At 37.3% G+C, this 21346-nt stretch overlaps 1 protein-coding gene and 1 long non-coding RNA gene across 5 annotated transcripts; both read left to right on the forward strand.

Moving 5' to 3' along the window:
- The first annotated feature begins 3039 nt into the window (after positions 1 to 3039).
- Positions 3040 to 4278, forward strand: LOC121053028. The gene is made up of 4 exons (XR_005810538.1): positions 3040 to 3105; positions 3425 to 3490; positions 3715 to 3759; positions 4068 to 4278. It is a non-coding gene; the product is annotated as an uncharacterized LOC121053028 (long non-coding RNA).
- An 8306-nt stretch (positions 4279 to 12584) lies between these two features.
- LOC112196198 (disease resistance protein RPM1) lies at positions 12585 to 17124 on the forward strand. 4 transcript variants are annotated; one of them, XM_024336507.2, is made up of 3 exons: positions 12585 to 13183; positions 13316 to 16048; positions 16312 to 16602. In XM_024336507.2, exons 2-3 carry the CDS (start codon positions 13346 to 13348, stop codon positions 16369 to 16371), a joined length of 2763 nt encoding a protein of 920 aa, XP_024192275.1. In that variant the 5' UTR covers positions 12585 to 13183; positions 13316 to 13345; the 3' UTR covers positions 16372 to 16602. The 4 variants fall into 4 exon arrangements, with proteins under 4 accessions (XP_024192275.1, XP_040375267.1, XP_024192274.1 ...); XM_040519333.1 differs by lacking the exon at positions 16312 to 16602 and adding an exon at positions 17086 to 17124 and having other exon boundaries at positions 12586 to 13183; XM_024336506.2 differs by having other exon boundaries at positions 12588 to 13183; positions 13316 to 16139.
- The last annotated feature ends 4222 nt before the right edge of the window (positions 17125 to 21346 follow it).

Consider the following 21346-nt stretch of genomic DNA (forward strand, 5'->3'; position numbering starts at 1 on the left):
GCAAAGGGAGGAAGATTTCAGAAGTGAAGGGTTTCCATTCGGGCTGTTCAGTATCTATAGTTGTTTTCCAATTGTGAGTGACTCTTCTGATTTCTAACTAGACAAGTGATTAATGAAAGTTGTGTTTTAATTGAGAATATATCATGTCATTTGGCTGTAGGGCTTTCAAGATTAAACTTCACTAGTAGACTTTATGTTGTGAAATCTGTCAATGTTTTACTGCACATTTGATTATCGTTTCACTATTACTACTATTACCATGATCTTTATTAGTTACTACGTAAGTTTACCTCGTCAAGTTATTTTAGTTTGTTCATCATATATGCAAGGTAAAGAGAAAGCATCTGTAAACTGTAATGGTACACAGAAAAGTCACACAGATATTATGATTTCATTCACCAAAAAGTAAGACTGATAGACATCATACTCGCAGAACTCTAAGATTAAGAGGACCCCTTGGATTCTTAACAGGATTTTCTAGTCTCTGTGTCCACGAAGAACTCCAGAAATATTCCAAACCATCAATTGAATCCTAGCAATCTTAACTCCGGCTGTTTTGATATGACAACTGAGGTTGGTTTGGCCAAACATGTATCAGTTCATAGCTTTCCCACTTTCTTGATTCAAACTGCGTCATGTATTTCCCACTTGAATTCGATGGATTTGCCCTGTAGTTTTAATTGGATGGACATGGACTGTTGAAGCCTAACAGATGTTTAAGTAGATCTACATGGTTTGCTCATTGGTTTTGGTTGCAATTTTGTTTTCACTCTATGTCTACCTTTTATACTTCACTCGATGCATTTTTTAACCATATAGATTAAACAATTCCTCAATCAAATATCTTGGAGGTTTCCAAATATCTTCTATAGCATGCTTGGAACTTTTACTGGTTTCATTTCAAATCAGGGCATCAGCATTTATGTGTTACACCTTATTAGTTCTCATATTCAAGTTGAATACTGAATGATGTAAACTAGCTCACTGTTTCTTCACAGAAAGCATGACCAAGATCATTAAGGAGATGTTGCCTCCAGATGTACGCGTCGCAAGAGATGCTCAACATCTTCTCATTGAGTGTTGTGTAGGTGAGAATAAATGAATATGTAGTTTAGTTTATGTTCTGCTAGTGACGTATTCATTCACAGACACTCTTTGCCAGATATACTCACGGGTACATTGTTGGTTTATGAGTAGTTCAAAGCCTTATCTGTATAACTTTAAGACAAAACCTTTTCTGCGTGTGAAACCTATTTGTTTCAATGAACAGGGCCAGTTGAATTATTGGCGATGCATTTGCTGAGTTCTTTACAAATGGAATTCAATGGAATAATAATTTCTTAGTAGTTTCAATTGAATAGGTTTGAAGTAAAAATAAAGCAAAGTTATGTTTCTGATTTTGAGGGATTTTGTTTCTAATACAAGTGTGCAATTTGTACCATTTGGGTTTATTTTGTTTCTAATATATGTATGCCGTTTGTACCATTTGGGTTGATTATTAATTACCCTTTAGGTACTGATTAAACCTTTTTTGGGATTCATTGATGCCATTTACATATGTATTGCTATCCCTCATGTAGTTTGAAGTTCAATGTATTTCATTTGTTTTAATGCGTTCCTGAATCCCATACACTGCTTTTGTACTGTCTGGATGATAACCTGTGACAGATAATATTTGTCTGAACTGATTTAGTACTTATATCTTGCCTTTGCAGAGTTTATACAGCTTGCATTAACCGTCTTAATATATTTTGTTATATTCTTTAACAGAAAAATAATTTGAGCAAACTGGGTACTTGGGTAGTACTTAGCAGGACTGCAGCAGTTCAAAATAACTTTTATGATTTTTTTTCTTTTATGGTTTTTGTTGCAATTGCAATTGGACTTTAACCTTGTTATATGCATTAGCTGATCAAGTTTCTATTGAATGTGCAGAATAGGCAAACAACTTTATTTTCTACAACCCAGACTAAGAAGGTTTGTGCATTATATCTCAAACTCATAGCAGTTAGTCAATCTCTTGCTTTCCACATTATTTTTCATTGTTTTAGCATAACTTATTAACTTAATATGCTGCCATAGTTCAGTAGTTTCTAAACTGTTTTTGTCTCTTCTTTACATGACTGGATTGCCCATATGTTACATGAGTTACTTCTTATATATATTAGGGTTATTATCACAAACGGTACCTGAACTATACATCAATCTTATCGATAGTACCTGAACTTTAATTTTGATCACAACCAGTACCCGAACTTTTCGATTTCATTTTAAATGGTACCTAGAGCCACCTCCGGTCACTATTCCGACTAAAAAGGGCATGGGAGGCCATCATAGTGATGCTTTTTGATGATTTCAAGGGTTGCAATCATATATAGTGATGATTTTTTGGTAATAGACTTGCCTTGAACTTGTTTTTTGTTTTCTTAGATTTGGCCGGAATAGTGACCGAAGGTGGTCTTAGGTATCATTTAAAATGAAATCGAAAAGTTCAGGTACTGGTTGTGATCAAAATTGAAGTTCAGGTACCATCGATAAAATAGAGGATAAGTTCAGGTACCATTTGTGATAATAACCCTATATATTAATACTTTTCCCATTAAACCTGTAGGTTGAAGATCTTGCTGACTTTTCCTTCCAGACAACGCCTATGTATATAGATGTGGATGATGGGAGAACTAAGGTAGGAATCCAACTGGTCTTTTGGATTCCACACTAAATATTAAGTCCACTTCATACTCATATAGACCTATTTATTCTTGTATTTTAGCCGTAATCTTTATAACCTGACAAGATTATGTGCACTACAGGCCATGAATATAGGACTGCAACAGGGCTATTGTCTTGTGCCAAGTGCCAAGAGATTTTATTCTCCTATATTCTTTCCTGACGAGGAATCTATCAAAGAAAGTGATGGTCTTCTTCTCTTCTTGCAACTCAGTAAAATTCCACTCTGTTCAGCTCTTACTTGTTTTATTTTCCTCCTAAATGTACTCTTCAAGTACTAATTGAGGCATGTATTTCTGTCTTCATGATTAGGTTTCTTGGAAACAATAAGTTCTATGGCGCTCTCTCTGAATCGAAAAGCTCATCTCTTCTCAATGTGTAAGTACTTCAGCATGTTTTCCTTAAACATCATCATAATTCATTACACTTGGAGTTTTCTGATTTTTCTGATAAGTATGTTCTATATTTGATGAACTCATCTGAGTCATCTCTTTGTTGATAAATATAATGTACTTACTTCGACTTTATCTGAACTGTACAATATCAGCTTCAAATTAATATGATGCAAAATCATATATCAGAGTATCGATAGGTTTGACCAATGCCTGAATTTTGATAATGGTCATGGTATTATTATATTTAATTGTATGAAACTATGAACTATGTAATTGATGTATTTGTCATGACATGTATGCAGAGATTTATCATACAATAATCTAGTTGGGAGCATTCCTTCTTGGGTCAACGGAACGAGTTTACAGCTGTATGTCCTGATATTGCAGCACATATTTATTTTTCTGTTTGCAACATGATTCTTTTTTTTTCCTAGCTTAATAACTGCTTTACTTTTTTATATATCAATTTGTTAGTTTATCAGTGTCAGTTTTTCCAGCAATCATAACGATTTTGTTTTGGTAGGATGTCCTTGCATTTATATACTTTATACGATGACATTAACTTTGAGAATTTCTTTGGATCTATTTGCAGTAATTTAGTTGCCAACAACTTCACCCTTGACAGTTCAAACAGCAGGTGATTATGTGCATCTTAGCTCACTTTCAGTATATTGAACATTTGATTATGTATATGAGTTACTAGTCATTATCACACATGCCTGTCATTGTTTTGTGCTTTTGTTTCTCAATTGAGGCTGCATCCAAATCCGCGTGGTACTGGCTTAGATCCTGAATCAAATCTCTCATTATTTCAGTTCTGACTCAGGCTCACACTGTCAATCCAATGATCTATTAGCCGTATCATCATATGGTTTCCCAGATCTATTAACATGTTATGTTTGTTTCTCCCCTATTTTGGTGATAATCATGCATGCTTTTGTGTAGGAAGCTGTCAAGGGACAATTATGGAGATTACGTGATCCCCAGGGGAAGCCACCAGGTGTAATGCAGTAGTACAGCTAGCTAGTTCGTATATTTAACTTGTGTCTAGTAGAAATTCTTCCTTCATTAAGTATTTGGACTTGTCTGCAGATTCAAATTAGTAGATATGGGCCATTTTGAACTGATGCTCATGATTAGGTTTGTGTACATGAGACAATGGTGGATTAGTGAAAATTTCAATGAATGATTTTGGATGTGTATTTTATGGTTTTATGAATGGGCAATTTTAATTTTCAGATGCATGCATACCAATTGTAACAGGGGACTACTAATATGTGTTATCTCAAATTGCAAGCTACAACAAAGCACACCAAAATGTGTGGTTGCAGCTGAATAAAATCAACACAAAAAACAATTAGAAGTCTATTGTCTTTTTGGCATTGGGACGACAGAAAATTGTAGTCTAAATGGCAAAACAACAATATAAGTTAGACGAAAGTGTTGGCTAAAGCGTATAATAACAACAAATAAGTGTGGTTGGAATTAATCACAGACAATATAAAAGACCTAATAAAAGACCTTTCACACAACACTTAAGTGGCGTATGAATGTACCCTAGACCGACATTTAATTGTAGTCTGAAATACTTGACGACCACAGATAATTGTCGTTTAAAGTAAATTAGCACAACCTCTAATTGCTGTTGTATGAGAGAAGACACTACATACGAGTCTTCATATTTCTTATTTAAGGGCATTCAGACCACACAAATAAGTCTTGCAAATACGCTTCACACAATAGTATTTAAAAAAGACTGTGGTTGGTTTGTTTATCAGACAATACAAAACTGTTGTTTGAATGCTTTTAAAGATACAGATCACAATGTTCCCAAAATGCAAAATTCATCAGACAACACAAGACTTTTATTTTTTTATGTCATCTGAAAAATCAGACGACATAACACTTCTGTCGTCTGATGCCCCCAAGAGACGACACCGTACTAGACGACATATTTTTGTTCGTTCAGACTACAGAACACAGAACAGTTCTGTCGTTTGAAGGCCTTTTTGGCATAGTGTAAAAGAATGTTCCTTATAAATAACTGGACAGAATGTAGGAACAGCCTTCACATCGTCAACCACAAATGGTTGGGACAAGGCTATGTGGCAGTTGATTGATATGAAATTTCCACTATCCTTACTATCACTACCTATTAAATCAATCAATCCAAAGCAAGGATATATTTAATAACCCAAAGAAAGAAATACCAAGTGTTATCTACACAGATCCTAGGCATCTTATGGCAGAGAAAGTGCCAAGATATATCTTCTCCTTTGTAATAATGTTACAATGGTATATGCAACAATGAGCTTCCGTTATTCATGGCTCATGTTAAATGGTGTAAAGCCAGGCATTTTAACTGCAAACGCAACACCTCAAGCAACAATAACATCATTATGAAATGTATTAGATTTATTCATCCTTACCGGCATCTGGAAGACCATCTTTGCGTATTACAAATGTTCTCTTCTTCTCATGATCCATAATTGCAGTCTTTGTAGGAGTGCTACGATATATCTTGTCCACCTGATCAGTGTTACATAAATTGAAAATAAATAAATAATTAGAACTATATTAACTTATGCAAAAACTAGAAAATGAATAGCCTGGTAAAATTACCTCCGATTCAAATGTTATAGCAACACCTTGCTCAGTGCAACATTTCCTGTTCTGCAGGTTATCCAGATAATTGAGGGTCTCCAAGCCTTCTACGTACGCGAACTTCACTTTAGAGTGGACACCAGCACTAATCAACTTTAAATACCATCCAGAAATGAACTTATGTTATAATGAAAATGGCTTGGAAGTTGAGGACAGGTTCCTAGTGATAGAATAATGACTGATAGAAAAAGCTCTTTTCTTGTGGTACAGTCACGTTGCAAAAGATTCACAGTACTCATCCGATTATATAATGGGGCAGACCATAAACATTGAAAATCATATATTCAGTTTAGGGATCATCATAGGGAACAACACAACTTATATATGCTCAACAAAATACGGAACATTGATGATAATCAGGCCCGCATCAAAAGTCACAGGCATGTACATCATTGGGTAAGCATTTAGTAGTCATTGTGTCAAAACTCCAAAGTCCCAAAACCAATCTAAAAGAATTACTCGAGTGGTCATAGTTTCATGTCGAAAAGAAATCTCAAAACTATTCGAATATTAACTTGCATACCTTCGAGCGACCCCATGAACTGATGCAATGATCTCTGCCGCCCTCACCGCCTGCTTCTTCCCTTTGTCTGGAAACCCGCTATCAACAGAAGAAAAGTAAATGTTGGTATAAGCTGATGGAAAAAGAAGAAAAGCTAGTAAACGAATAGTCCAGTTTACTAATCCTTCACATGATCGAGTAGCCAACGAAGTCTATAACTAACAAGAACTACACGTACAGTTGAGAAAGGTTACAACTCGAAACCAGATAACACGTACAACAAAACTAGGGAAACAACACTTCAAACAGATGACACACACGTTCTGGGTAGATTGACGAGTTTGTTGAAGAACAAGGAATTTGAAGCCTAATATAATTAACAAACATGAGAAATGAGGTACAGCATTGATTACTTCGTCTCCAGTAATCGATTCGCTCTCCAGAATTTCATGCAGACGACGGGGCTTTGCGCCCTCGCATCACTCCCACATTAACTTAACCCATTTTCGTTTAACTCTCAGCCGTCTATCATCGCATGAACACATCTTCATATCCCTTCGATCGTTTACCGGAAATGGACGAGCCGATGATCATGCATGATCTAGCCGTCAATCCCTGGAGAGGTTGTACCGGACGGCCGTAACCCAAGTACCCAACTATAGTCATTACGTGACTACCACGTGTGTGATTTACTTGATGCTGTACTGGTAGCAAATTACGCGTTGGAAGTCTGGGTCAAGTAGACCTGACCGAGTGACCGGAGTCTTGTTCTTGAGTTCTTTGATAAAGTGAAGAATGTAACTCATCAAGGTCAGCACAATCAAGGATTAGACAAATATCAAGTCAACCAGTTCAAGGCTTAGGATTTGATCTCAGTCAACAAGCCTCATCATCAACAGAATGCACACGTGGTACTCATCCAGACAAAGATCAAGTGAGAGAAATAGATTGGAGGAGGATACGTGTCAGATATCTCATGGTACTGTTAGTAATTAGTTAGTACAGCACTACAGCTAGCAATTAGTCGGTGCTAATTGATCTCTTGGAGAGAGTTTGTTATTCATGTAATGGTATAAAAGGAACTAATCAGCTCATAATGGTCGGCTTAGCTCAATTGTAAAAACAGTTTCAAAGAAAATATCAAAAGTTCTGTGTTTGGGGAGTTGTCTGGAATGAACCAAAATTTTTGTAGACCAAGAGACGCCGTGCGGTCAGCGGTGAAATTGTCCCCGTCAACTCGCATACGACAGGGAAGATGAAAGTGTACGTGATTGATTAAGTTACCACATGAGTTTTTAAGGGAGAAGGAGAAAGGCATGTGCGTTGAGGAGATAAGGTTGGAAAACTTGGTAAGTCTCTGGTTCGTTGAAGTCTTCAAAAACCATAAAGCTGGAAACAAAGCAGAGCCACCATAAGAATAAAAAGAAAGGGACAGATGTATCAAAACAGGGCGAATTTCCAACCCGCGTTGTTGCCAGTGAAGTAGATCGGCCGGGCTTTGCTGTCGTCAATCACAATCTCATACAATCAAATTGTTATTCAACGAGGCAGATAGTTGTGAAGGTGCCGTGATTAGCGATGGCAGTCCTAATAGGCCAGCGACAAAGCTCGTGCTGCTGAGTCTGTTCTTTTTCTTTTTTTTGGTTCTAGATTCTTGTTTATTTCTTATGATTCGCTATTATACCATTCTATTATCATTCTCTTTTCCACCAAGTGGTTGATGCTCATGATTTCTGACCCAAAAACTGGAAAACAATTGACCTGAAATAACAGATCACTAGTGCAGAGATACCCTTCTCAAATGAATGAGTGACATTCAAGTTTTTTTTGAATACGTCCAAACTTCAATGTAGAACCCAGATTATAATATCAAAGTAGGGCCGTGAATGCCGTATGGCCTAGTTGTTGTGGCGGAGCTCTGGGATCATCCAGGTCCTCGCTTCTCCGTGTTCTTGATGAAGAAGCTGTTCCAAGACTGGCCTTGTCTTCTCTTGAACCTCATCCCAGATGCCAAAATACCAGAAACTCCTCATCATTTTACCATGACGGCACGAGATTTACAGTTAACACAAGGTTAACGGTCAACAAAATATCTGCACTTTGTGTGGAGGAGAAGAGGCCGCGTCATTGGGCCCACTTTGGTGCAAAAATGTTTTGGTTCATTCTAGCCTGTGTTTTTTCTCTCTCTCTCTAGCTACTTATGTCGGGCGTAGGAGCCGTTTATCAAAAGATTCAAAACTATTTTTGCGAACGGAGTAGGCTGCAATGAACCAATGCATTTGTAGACCAAAGGGGCCCCACTGACGTGGCTAGTTATCATCCTCACAACTTGATTACTTTTTGTTGACTGGTAATGGGACGTTAAATGTAATTCTAGTTCCGTCATGGTGAAAGCAGCAGGGGTTAATGGTATTTTGGCATCTGGGATGAGGTTTACAGCTGGGTTGGCATCAAAACCATGAAAACTTGTCTGGTTTGGGCGTTTGGCAGCTCCTCCCCTGGGCTTCAGACGGGGTCAGAAGTGAATTACGAATCGGACCAATTTGCGAATCGAGCGACCTTCCCATGCAATGATGTGGTGGTGATTGGTGAACCTCTCGAACATTCTAATTCAGTGCTCTCAGCTCGGTAAGAACAATTAGAATACAAGTTCGATTAGAGGACTCCCTATCGTCCCCGTCGTCCTAACAACAGTTTGGTTGTTCTTGGGCAATAGAATCCGTAACACAATCAGGGGTGCCACGGCTTGGCTCAATAGTCATCCCACAAGCAGGTTACTCTTTGCTTTGCTTTATCAGTCTCCTATTTTCCATGCTTTCAGTCCAAAAGACCTGGGCTTTGTTCACCACTTAGTTTTTTACTACTTTATCCATCTGAAATTGTTATCATTTCGATTTCTTACTGATTTTTTTTTTTTGGATGCCTGATATATGGGCTTGGTCTTGTTTGCACAAATTTTGAGCTATTGGCATGGATGTTTCGATTGCTTAATCAAGTTCGATTATTTTTATTATGGTATTTGAAATGATGAACTGAAAGGGGTTATGGGCTCTGCTCATCTATGTGATAAACAGTGTTGTATAGAAATTTGAATTAGAAAGCTGGCAGCGTGTATGTGCTTGAGTTGATGGTAGGAAAGATTGAATCTTTTGTGAGATGTATGATATTAAAGTTTAAGGTTCTTAAACACTTGGTTTGAGAAATTGGTGTTTGCTTCTTCAGCTTTTTTTTTTCTTCTTAAGGCTAATTTTGGCTTCGATAGTATGGGTAAGTTCCAATTATGGAGATCTCAAGAGTTGAAGAGAAATTCGGTACTAAGCCATTTAAGTGCCCTGTTAAAATTTCTTGCAGCGGGTTACCTAAACTCAGTATATGGCTGAGAGTTCAGTTCTTGATGCATAGTTAGCCTTACTTGATGCCCTCCATTAGCCTTTCTGTTTGCAGAATATTATTAATTGTTGTACTATGGCCTGATGACTCCAGCATTTTTTTAGGAAACATGTTAACATAGACCAATGCCCAATTCACTTATGAAGCACAGAAGCAGCTATTGAATTTACTGTTACTTATGAATGATGAAATTTTTTGTGATGCAGAAACTGTAGATTCATTTCACCTTCTCCCTCCCACAGAAAACTATGTTCCTCTATGCAAGGATGAGTGGAGATTTTGGTGACTGTCTATTTGATTTCTTGTCCCACTAGTGCAAAACTTGAGAAATTTGTATACCTTTATTCTATTACCATTCAAATTTTGGCTCCCATTATTGGGGCTTCTGAGAAATCAAACATTGACTTGAGAGATGAAATGCAAGAATTTGAGTTTCCTTTTAGTAGAAGTCATTGATGTACTGCAATTGGAAGTTAGAACTAGTAATCTCCTTCCATTGATGATTTATTGAACTATGTACAAACTACAAAGTAACATTGTGAACTTACAAAGGGGCCTCATTCAATTTTGAGCAAATAGTGTCATATGTACAATTGACAGTTGAGGAAATTTAAAAGCTACAAGTGAACACTTAATCTGGTTCATAACTAAAAGTACAATGGCTAGCAGATTAATCCCAAGTTGGAGTAGAATATTCAAAAATGAGGCATTTTGAACGTGCAGGCGGCTGGTAAGCTGGTAGATTAATGTTCATTGCATTTCTGAGTCCTTCATTTGTCAAACAATTGAGGCCGGGAGGAGACAAATATCTCCTATAGGATCGATCATAAACAACATTCGAAGGTAAAAAGTAACAATATCTCCCAAGTGTCTATGTTCAACACCATTTAAGGACAGAAAAAATGTGGTTAGTATTCATCTATTCAACATTCTCTCTACCCACACTATAGGATTACAAGGTAAACTGCTACTAAACTCAGTTCACAAAAGACAATGAAAGATACTATACAAGTAAACCTCTGAAAGGTTAATTAATTAATCATCTCAACTCCCTTGCTAAAGCGACACCATATTCTAAATAATAACAAATAGCAAAACTAGAATAAGAATTAAGTCGAATCAAATGTGAGTTGCAATAATATAGAAAGCAGATTAAGGAGTTTGCTTGAAAAATACCTGTAAGACGTTTCCCAAGTTGGACTTCAACTTCTGTACCAAACAAAATATTACTGGCCAGGGATTTGAGAGGATCCACAGTAGGATCAACATATCTGTGGTGCATACACTAGCCTCCACCTTGCCTGGTCAAACTTTCCCTTCCCTTCTATCCTCGGCATTAGTTTTTCAAGTGTTGTAGTTGCAAGCTTTTGAAATGCAAGTTGCCCTCACCTTCCAAGATGGACTCTGCCAATAGATTTTCAAAGACTCTAGCAGCCTGCGTATAATGAACAAATGGGTCAGATTAAATTGCCTATAATTCCAGGTAATGAGAAGTGAAAACTTGAACTAACTTGTGCAATTCCAAGTATTAACTAAAGCAGAACTTGAGGAGAAACAAAATGTTCTGGAACTGATAGAAATGAATGAAAAAAACATAGCTTGTGTTAACAAATGATTCCCACTCATTCCAGCAATATAATTTACATGCAGCTTTATATGTCTTCTGTCAGTTTTCAACATATAAAGCTCCATCTTCAAAAGATAATTTCTTTTAAGAGCAAGAATCAATTATAGCCTGACATGAGGAAGAATTGATGGGGGTACAAATACAATTGCTGTTTGATTGTGTGTGAATTGAAATTGTTGACTTCATATTCATGAATTTAAGGTGATCTAGAGCTTCAATCAACCATGATAAGAACTTCTGGAATAGAATGGGCATAATTATATAGTAAATACTAGTAAAATTTGAGCTAGAGTCGCTAAACCCATTTGGAAAAGTAGAATGCTATGGTTGGAAATAAGAGGACAATAGTTGATAAGAAACTGATTGAATGGGATATAATTTTGCAAGAGCAATTCTAGAATATATAAAGCCACCATGACCGGTTCATGACACACACGACTAGTAAGCAATAATGTCAGGATGGAAAAGATAATCGGAATTACAATTGCCCAGCAAAATTTGTTGTTGGACAACAATCAGGAATTAAATCTGGTGAGGGGGTGTGCCGTGTTGCTCACAGGCGGGATTTGACTCCGGTGACAGTTCACAGAAGACGCACTCCTGAAACTAGGCTCTGTTTGCACATTTATGGTTTCTTCAATGATATTTTGTAGAGATGAAGGATGACCCAGAAGACTTCTCTAGTCTTCCAACCTTACCTCCTCTAGATGCACATGCCTTTCCCATTCTCCCTTAAAAGCCCCTCTGGTAACAATTCGAATCACAGTTTCATCTAACTTGTCCTATGCGAGTTGACCCGGTCAGTCTAACGGAAAAGCAGACGGCATTTGTTGGTCTACAATTGTTTTGGTTCATTCCAGACTCCTCCGAAAAGGATATCTCATAATTCTATAAGCAACTCATGAGTGCAGATTAACTATCATGACATAATTCTATTTACCTGTTCAAGTATTAAAGATTATACTGCACTAGACAACAAGATTTTTGCTTTTGCATGATACAAACATATCTACACTGAGCTCAGTTCCCGCAACCAAGCACAATAAATGCGAGTTGAGCGCCAACAATAACCATCAAGTGGTTTAGCAAACCGCCACCTCAAGCTTAATCTAACTTATACAAAGAGTCAAAGACCCCTGCTTTAAATTCACCAGCAATCACGATTACATATCATACACCAGAGAAATTCTTGCATAGGGGCTGCCGCACCGCCACGTGGTGCAGGTGCCGTACAGAAGTCTCAACCAAATGACAGGAAAATATGAATATTGTAACCATGCACAATACAAAAAGCAATACACTTTTTCAAACTTTCACCTTCTTCTTTTTAACAGTTTGAGAATCTTGATGATTTTACGGTGAACCCCCTCGAACAACTCACTGTATCTTGATGATAGTCCTGCTCCCTGCACAATTCCATTGCAAATTGAAAATCAAACACACTTGGGGCATCCAATTTTCTCTAAATTCAACAACTTGTACACAATCCAAACCTAACAAGAAAGGAGAAAAACGGAGACTGACCCCATTGGACGGTGAGGGCTTCGTATATCCGGGCCTTGGAGGCGGCGCCGGGGCGGCGAATCGATTTACAGATCTTCTGCGCCAGGGTTTCGGTGGGCGGGTAGAGCGGCCGCTGAGGGTTTGGGTGCGTGACTGGAGTCGCCGACGAAGCTTTGCCCCCTAGTCCCTCTTGGTTTTGCCCTTTTCTTTCTCTCTCTTTCCTCATTCATCTCTGTGCCTAGATTTCTAGGGTTTCTGCAAACTCCATAGCCATTTTCTTTGCCTTTCTGCTTCCACCGTGATTTCTAGCATTCGTGACCATTGCAGTTCTTCTGTGAGCTTTCAGATCTTATCAAAAAGATCCATCAACACTTGGTACGTGGTTCTACATGTATCATTTCTTTAAAAATTGCATTATTTCAATATCAGTTTAGTCTTTTGGGAATTACTTGTTGTCAATACTCTGTTTAGTTTTGGAAATACTTAAACCTTCTCTCTTCTTTACAGAGAGATCGAGTATACTGACTGAAGGCCAAGATGGCCTCATCTGTCACAGACCTCTTAATTGGAAAAATTGTGGCAATTCTTGAGAACGAAGGAACAACCATAGCCAGTGTTCGTGATGAAGTTGATAGCATTAAGGAGGAGCTTCGAAGCATGAAAGCTTTCTTAGTGGATGCAGAGGCCAGCACAGCAAAAACTGAAGGAGAGAAATTGCGGGTTGAAAGCATCAGAGACTTAGCCTATGATGTTGAAGATATCATTGATGAATTCATGTATCACATGTATGAGAAGCAAAGTGGGAGTCGATTTTCAAGGAGGCTACACAAAACCATTTGCTTTCCAAAATGTCTTTGGTTTAGACGTAAAACTGCAAAGAGGTTACAGAAAATCACTAAAAAGATCAAAGACATTCCAGGGAGGAATCAAAGGTACGGTGTTGGCCTTGTAGCAGGAGCAACTACATCTGAAGATATTCACAAATTGGTGCAGAACCAAGCTGAGTCTTCGTTTTTCATTATGGAAAACGAACTGGTTGGGATTGAAGGCAAGAAGCAAATACTAATGGGATGGCTCATGGATGAAGAGCAACACCAAACTGTTATATCTGTGGTTGGTATGGGAGGTTCTGGAAAGACAACTCTAGTTGCCAAGACCTTCAACAATGAAAGGGTGAAGAGACATTTTGATTGTTATGCATGGATTACCGTTTCCCAAACGTATGCTGTGGTAGACTTGTTTCGAAGCTTGATCATGGAATTCCACAAATCTAGGAAGGAAGATTTCCCTGCAAATTTGAATGCCATGAGCCGCAAGGAATTGCTAGAGTTACTAGTTAACTACTTGGAGTCCAAAAAATACCTGGTTGTTCTAGATGACGTGTGGGATATAAAAATTTGGAGAGAAATAAAGGTATCACTTCAAGAGAGGCAACTCGGAAGTCGAATTATAGTTACAACTCGAAAAGAAGATGTAGCATCCAATTCTTTTGGAGTTAGAAGCCATGTTCACCATATTCAACCCCTGCTAAAGAATGAGGCTTGGGAGCTCTTCTGCAAAAAATCATTCTCATCTAATGAGCACAAAACTTGTCCACCTGATTTTGCGTCATTAGCTTGCCAACTTGTGGAGAAGTGTGAAGGCCTTCCTCTGGCTATTGTGGCTTTAGGGGGTCTTATGTCTTCCAAGAAGTTGCTGGATCAATGGCAGCAAGTCTGCAACAGCTTGAATTGGCATCTAGATAACAATCCATTGCTAGACCATGTGAAACACATCTTGTTGCTGAGTTTCAATGATTTGCCATCTCAATTGAAACATTGCTTCCTCTATTGTTCTCTTTTCCCAGAAGATTTTTCAATTAAGAGAAAAAGGCTTATTAGATTGTGGATAGCCGAAGGATTTGTTGAAAATGTGAAAGGGATCACGCCCGAAGAAGTTGCAGATGGCTATCTCTGGGAACTCTGCTTCCGTAGCATGTTACAAGTTGTTGAGAGAAATGGAACAGGAAGGCCAAAAGAAGTTAAGATGCATGATCTGATGCGAGATCTTGCTTTGTTGACTGCCGAGAAGGAAAAGTTTGGTCTTGTATACGACGGGAGAGAAGTAATGGAAGACATCTCAACCCGTCGCTTGTCAATTCACAAATTGGAAGGAGAATTTAAATCATGGCCGGGTATGTCAAAGATTCGTTCTCTTCTTGGCTTTGCAACTGACATGTCCTCATTGACTTTCTCAAACACACTGGTTTGTCAATTCAAATTGTTGAGGACTCTAGACTTGGAGGATGTCCAAATTGGTAAACTGCCAGGTGCAGTTGTTTACTTGTTCAACTTGAGATACTTAAATCTGAAGGGCACTTTAATCGAGGAACTTCCAAAGTCTATAGGGCGTCTCCGCAACCTTCAATTTTTGAACCTGTGGCGTACTAAGATAGAGTCACTTCCACCAGCAATTGCAAAGTTGCTGAACCTGCGCCATCTAATTGTGTATCGCTTCACTGGAAACCATCTGGACTTCACTGAAAACCGTCTGGCCTTCAAACTTGCGAGTGGGACAAGAGCGCCATCAAATATTTGTAAGTTGCAGAAATTGCAATGTTTATCAATTATTGAATCAGAAGGGGACACTGGTAGACTTATCGGCAACATGACTCAACTTAGGAGCATCGGCATATCGAATGTGAAAGAAAGAGATGAGATTGACCTTTGGGTCTCAATTGAAAAGTTGAATCTGCTTCAAAGTTTGATTTTAATGGCAAGTAATGAAGAGGAAATTCTTCCGGTGAAAGCACAATGTCCCCCTCTTCCGCACCTTCAAAAGCTTTATTTGATTGGCAAACTGCAAAACGTAATACCTTGGTTTTCTTCATTGCATAGCCTCACAACTCTGCTTTTGCATTGGTCTAGACTTGAAGAGGATTTACTACTTCAAATTGAAGCACTGCCTAATCTAACAAAGCTTTATCTTCGTAATGCATATGTTGGGGACGAGTTGTGTTTCCGCAGAGGATTTGTAAAGCTGGAGAGGTTGGAGTTGTTCAATTTTGCCTCATTGAAAAATATAACTATAGATGAAGGGGTGATGCCAAATCTTCGGTACTTATGGGTTGACAGCTGCATGCAGTTGAAGACAGTGCCATTGGGCCTTGAATACCTTTCTAATTTACAAACTTTGGGTCTGGAAAATGTTCCCATGGAAGTTATAAGGCCTATTCGGAAAGGAGGTGTAAATCGCTCTAAGGTACAACACATCCCTGAGATCAAACATTTTTTCCTACGATCATCCAAGAGGGTATATGAAAACTTGGCCTAGTATTTCTTTCTCCTGAAAGGTACTTACATTGAACATAAGCACGACTTTTATCATATACTAAACAAGAAATGGTACACAGCAATAAAAACTAAATGTGTCCAATTTGGTGTTCCCAGCCATAATGTATTATGTATGCAATGAAAGAAAGATTTACCAAATATTTGTTTTTTCTCTTGTTACACCTTGTGTAGAATCGATCAAGTGATTCAAGTTTGAGAAGTATAAATTTAAGAAGATTTGACGCAGTTTGATGAAGAATCATTTCTGTCCACGTAGGAAGATGCAAGATCTCGGTTTATCATTTGCCTCATCATTTTTAAAAAATTGAAATATACACTGTGACTCTGTTTCTGATGTTGTACTTGGTATAGTTTGTGTGCATTGGCATGTAATAATGTTGGATTGAATGCCACTTTAGCAGTTTGCATTGTAATAAAGATTCGGTATCCATGTTGGATTGAAAATTTGAGTTGGGTTTTGAACTTTTGATTAATAGACTAGAAATGCTTCATGTTTGTTGTGCTTATCTGATTTCAGAAGCATGTTATGCCTGGAGATTGAATAATGTGTGGGTGTTTTGTGTTACTTTGTTTGTAACTTTGTGTCACTGAGCTTCTGGTATAGAAAAAAATTGAAGCTTCTTTTGTCATTAGAATTGGATTGTTTATTCACGACTCTTCTCAGGTTGGTTTCGAAACTGTAGAAAAAATATTTTTCTTGTGCATTTTTTATTCACGAAATACATTTCCATAAGCAATTTTACATAACTTTTATGTGGAGATTCCGTATGCAATGGCTGGATCGGTTTAAAGCCCTTTTAGATTCTAGCCCCGGATCTTCTTTTATGCCAAAGTTTTAAACTTTCTGCGGCCAAGAATATGGTTTAGGATTCTATATCATATGATTTTACTTTGCTTTACGTGAAGAATTTGCTTCCTTAATTGATCAACTTCGTTTATGTGCAGTCAAACAGTGAAAGAAGTTGTTGATTGTCCATTTAGGAATTTCATGCTGGACATTGGGTTCTCTAAACTCTAAAGCTGCTGGAGTTTTTGGGGCCAGGAGGTCTATCCCCATAGACCTTTTATGAGCTTGGGAATCATTTCTATTTGGTACCACTAGAGAAGGCACACAATCCTTATGGTCATCTTCCAAACATAATCTGTTAGACTGAATGAGCAAAACAATACCATGATCAATTCACAAGAACATAAACACACCGAATATTAACCAATTCTACATGAACCAAAATACAAGTTTATGAGCTAACCTTCTTCAGTGTTGGGAGCCATTGCAGAAGCGCTAACCAATCTTGATAATGAACACGTATTGATCTTCTCCTCAGCTCTGGATTTAAGCTCCTTTCTATGGGGCAGGACTTGATGCTATGTAACAGAGTGAGCAAGGACCAACACTTCCTATATATACTGGTTATGATCCTAAGAATCCTCTCATAAAGATGTTTCTTAGAAACCAAGTCACCAACAACTAGAAAACCTAATGCAACACTAAATCGGATTACATTTGTAATCCGACTAATGGATTCCTAACGTATGAGTTTATATAATTAACTCAATAGGTTTCTAGGTTTTGTACTTAACATACATCTCCTATTTATAACCATAGTTCTAATCCATTTTGTAAACTGAATAATAGATGATGATAGGTCCATTTTGTTCTAACATTCTCCCACTTGGACCAACATCGTCTATACAAACTGAATCAAAAACAATTGCCAGAAATAGCTTAAGTGTGCACTGAGATATAAGTGTACCTTAAATCCATTCAATTCTGTCAAAATGCAGAATCATTGCAGAATCAAGAAACTGTCATGTTCACATGATCATGCTCGTTCTAGACCACAAACAATAACTACTGCACTTCACATGAAGTCAAACTTAATGTGATGCAATCAAATATCATTATATATCAATCTGTAGTTGCTATTTGACAACAGTCCAACCTAAGTATTTTGAATATCAAAATCACAATGCAAACACAATTTTCTTTACACACAGTGGATCAATGTTTGCTTCTTACTGAATATATGCATATATATAACAATCCACTTGAACTGAACTGATAAAAATACAGCAACCATAAAATTTACCAAAATGAATAAATAAAAATGTCAAAATATTAACTGAAAATACCTCATTTTATTAAAACAAAACATGAAGTACAATGTTTCTGTTACATAACTCAAAACAGAAATCAAGAACTAAACCAAATAAAACTAAACTGAAAACAATTTTCTCAACATTTTGCTCCCGCTGAACTTAAGCATCTTCAAAACTCAACAGAATTCCCATGTTCCTGGAATGCTCCTTAAAAGCTGCTACTGATAATGCCTTAGTAAATGGATCTGCAAGTTGGTCACCTGTCTTGATTCCAGAAATCTCAACTTCACCATCTTTAACTCTCTTTCTGATACTATAAAATTTTAAATCTATGTGCTTAGAGTTATTTGACATTTTGCTATTCTTACTGAAGAACACAGCAGCCTCATTATCACAAAACACCTTCAAACTTCTAGTTACAAGATCACTCAATACTTTAGTCTCCAAAATAAAATTTCTAATCCACAATCCCTCACACACTCCTTCATATATAGCTATCACTTCTGCCTGCATGGTGGAAGTAGCTATCAATGATTGTTTCATTGTTTTCCAAGCTACTGCACCACCTGCTAGCATATAAACATAGCCACAAGTCGACTTCATAGATGTGGGATAATTCCCAGCAAAATCAGAATCAGTAAAGCCAACTAACTCAAGCTTTTTCACACGTTTATACACAAGCATATGGTCTTTGGTCCTTTGCAGGTACCTTAGAACCTTCTTACCAGCTGTCCAATGCTCATGTCCAGGATTTGACTGAAACCAGGATAGCATTCCAACTGCAAAAGACAAGTCTGGTCTTGTACAGACTTGTGCATACATCAAACTCCCTACTAGCCTAGCATATGGTCTTGACTCCATTTCAGTTTTCTCAATATCAGTTTTAGGACATTGATTTTTAGTTAGTTTATCTCCCTTAGACATTGGAACTTCACCATTAGCACAGGTTTCCATTCCAAATCTTTTCAGAATTTTTGAAATATAATTTTGTTGAGACAATCCCAACAGTCCCTGCTTTCTATCTCTCTTAATCTCAATTCCTAGCACATATCATGCTTCTCCCAGGTCCTTCATGTCAAAATTACTTGACAAGAAGGCTTTAGTATCTATAAGCAATTTCACATTACTGCTAGCAAGGAGAATGTCATCTACATACAAGATAAGAAAAATAAAATTATTTCCAACAACTTTAAGATAAACACATTCATCGACAAGATTTTCAGAAAATCCAAAAGATGAAACCACTTAGTCGAATTTCTTATACCACTGCCTACTAGCTTGTTTGAGTCCATAAATAGATTTCTTAAGCTTACAGACCATATTTTCTTTTCCTGGTTCAATGAAACCTTCAGGCTGTGCCATGAAGATCTCTTCCTCCAACTCTCCATTTAAGAAGTCTGTTTTTACACCCATCTGTTGTAATTCCATGTCATAGTGAGCTACTAGAGCCATTATGATTCTGCATGAATCTTTAGTTGAAACAGGTGAGAAAGTTTATGTAAAATCTATCCCTTCCTTTTGTGTGAAACCTTTAGCAACTAGTCTAGCTTTATGTCTTTCTATGTTTCCACTAGCATCTCTCTTGGTTTTAAAAACCCATTTACAGCCAATCGGTTTTTTATTTTCTTTTGGCTTCACTAGCTCCCAAACTCCATTCTTGTACATAGAATCAAGTTCTGCAATCATAGCTTGAGTCCAAGCATCAGAATCTTTAGTGTCAGTTGCTTGTCTAAAACTAGTGGGATCATTGTCATCAGTTAATGCAGACTCGATTTCATTTAAATAAACTTCATAAATATCATCCTCCCCTCCAAACCTTGGTTTCCTTATTCTCTGTGATCTTCTAGGTACCACTACTTGATTTTGTTGTGGCTCAGGTTGAAGTTGAGGTTCAGGCTGAGGCTCAAGTTGTGGTTCAGTTTGAGGTTCATTTGGAATTTCTTGTACTTGCTCCTGCTCTAAATTTGGTTAAGCCATTTCAGAATCATGGTCACTAGCCTCTAAGACATTATCTATTGCATTTTGATCTTCGACTAGATTTTGATTTTGAGCCAATCCTAAGTTTAATAAATTATTTTGAATGCTTGGCAATACTGCTATATTATCCACATTTTCTACAATTTCTTCAAAATCTGAGGACAAGTCCTCAAAATTTGTATTGCAGATACTTTCACCTAAAAATTTAACTTGATTAGTTTCAAAAACTTTGGGTGAATGATGAGATGAATAAAGTTTATAGCCTTTAGACTTTTTACAGTAGCCAATAAAATGACAAGTTACAGACTTGGGATCAAGCTTTCCTAAATTTGGATTATAAATCCTTGCTTCAGCTTTACATTCCCAGACATGACAATGATGTAAACTTGGTTGCCTACCACACCATAATTCAAATGGTGTTTTATCTACAGCTTTGCATGGGGATCTGTTGCAAAGGTAATTTGTAGTTCTTAAGGCTTCTCCCCAAAGCATTTTTGGCAATCCAGAAGTACACATTGTACTTCTTACCATGTTTAATAGAGTCCTATTTTTCCTTTCAGCTACCCCATTTTGTTGGGGATTATATGGTGTTGTATACTGAGCCTTTATGCCTACACTTTGCAAAAAGACCCTTTTGTTGTCCTTGCTCAGTATATTTGCCATAAAACTCTCCCCCCCCCCCCCCCCCTCCCTATCTGACCTCACAACCTTAATTTTCAAGTTCAGTTGATGTTCAACCTCAGTTTTGAAAATTTTAAAAGCCTCAAGTGATTGTGATTTTTCTGACAGTAAGTAGATGTAGCTATACCTGAAAAAATCGTCTATAAAAGTAATGAAGTAAATATTTCCACATATTGTCTTGTGTCTAAAAGGTCCACATATATCTTTATGGATTAATTCCAACAGTTTCTTGCTTCTGTTGGCATTTTTCTTTCTTAAGTTTGTCATTTTTCCTTTATAACATTCAATACAGTTTTTAAGATCACCAAGATCTAATTCTGGAAGTGTTTTATTTTTCACAAGTACTTTCAATCTATCTTTTGGTATGTGGCCAAGTCTCATGTGCCACAAAAATGCAGATTTTTCATTGTGCAGGGTTCTTTTTACACCAGTAATGGTGTTTATGCTT

This window comes from Rosa chinensis, chromosome 4 (assembly GCF_002994745.2).
Source record: "Rosa chinensis cultivar Old Blush chromosome 4, RchiOBHm-V2, whole genome shotgun sequence".
Lineage (NCBI taxonomy): Eukaryota > Viridiplantae > Streptophyta > Magnoliopsida > Rosales > Rosaceae > Rosa > Rosa chinensis.

Coding starts and splice junctions, on each gene's coding strand:
- LOC112196198 (XM_024336506.2), top strand. CDS start 13,346: ATGGCCTCATCTGTCACAGACCTCTTAATTGGAAAAATTGTGGCAATT.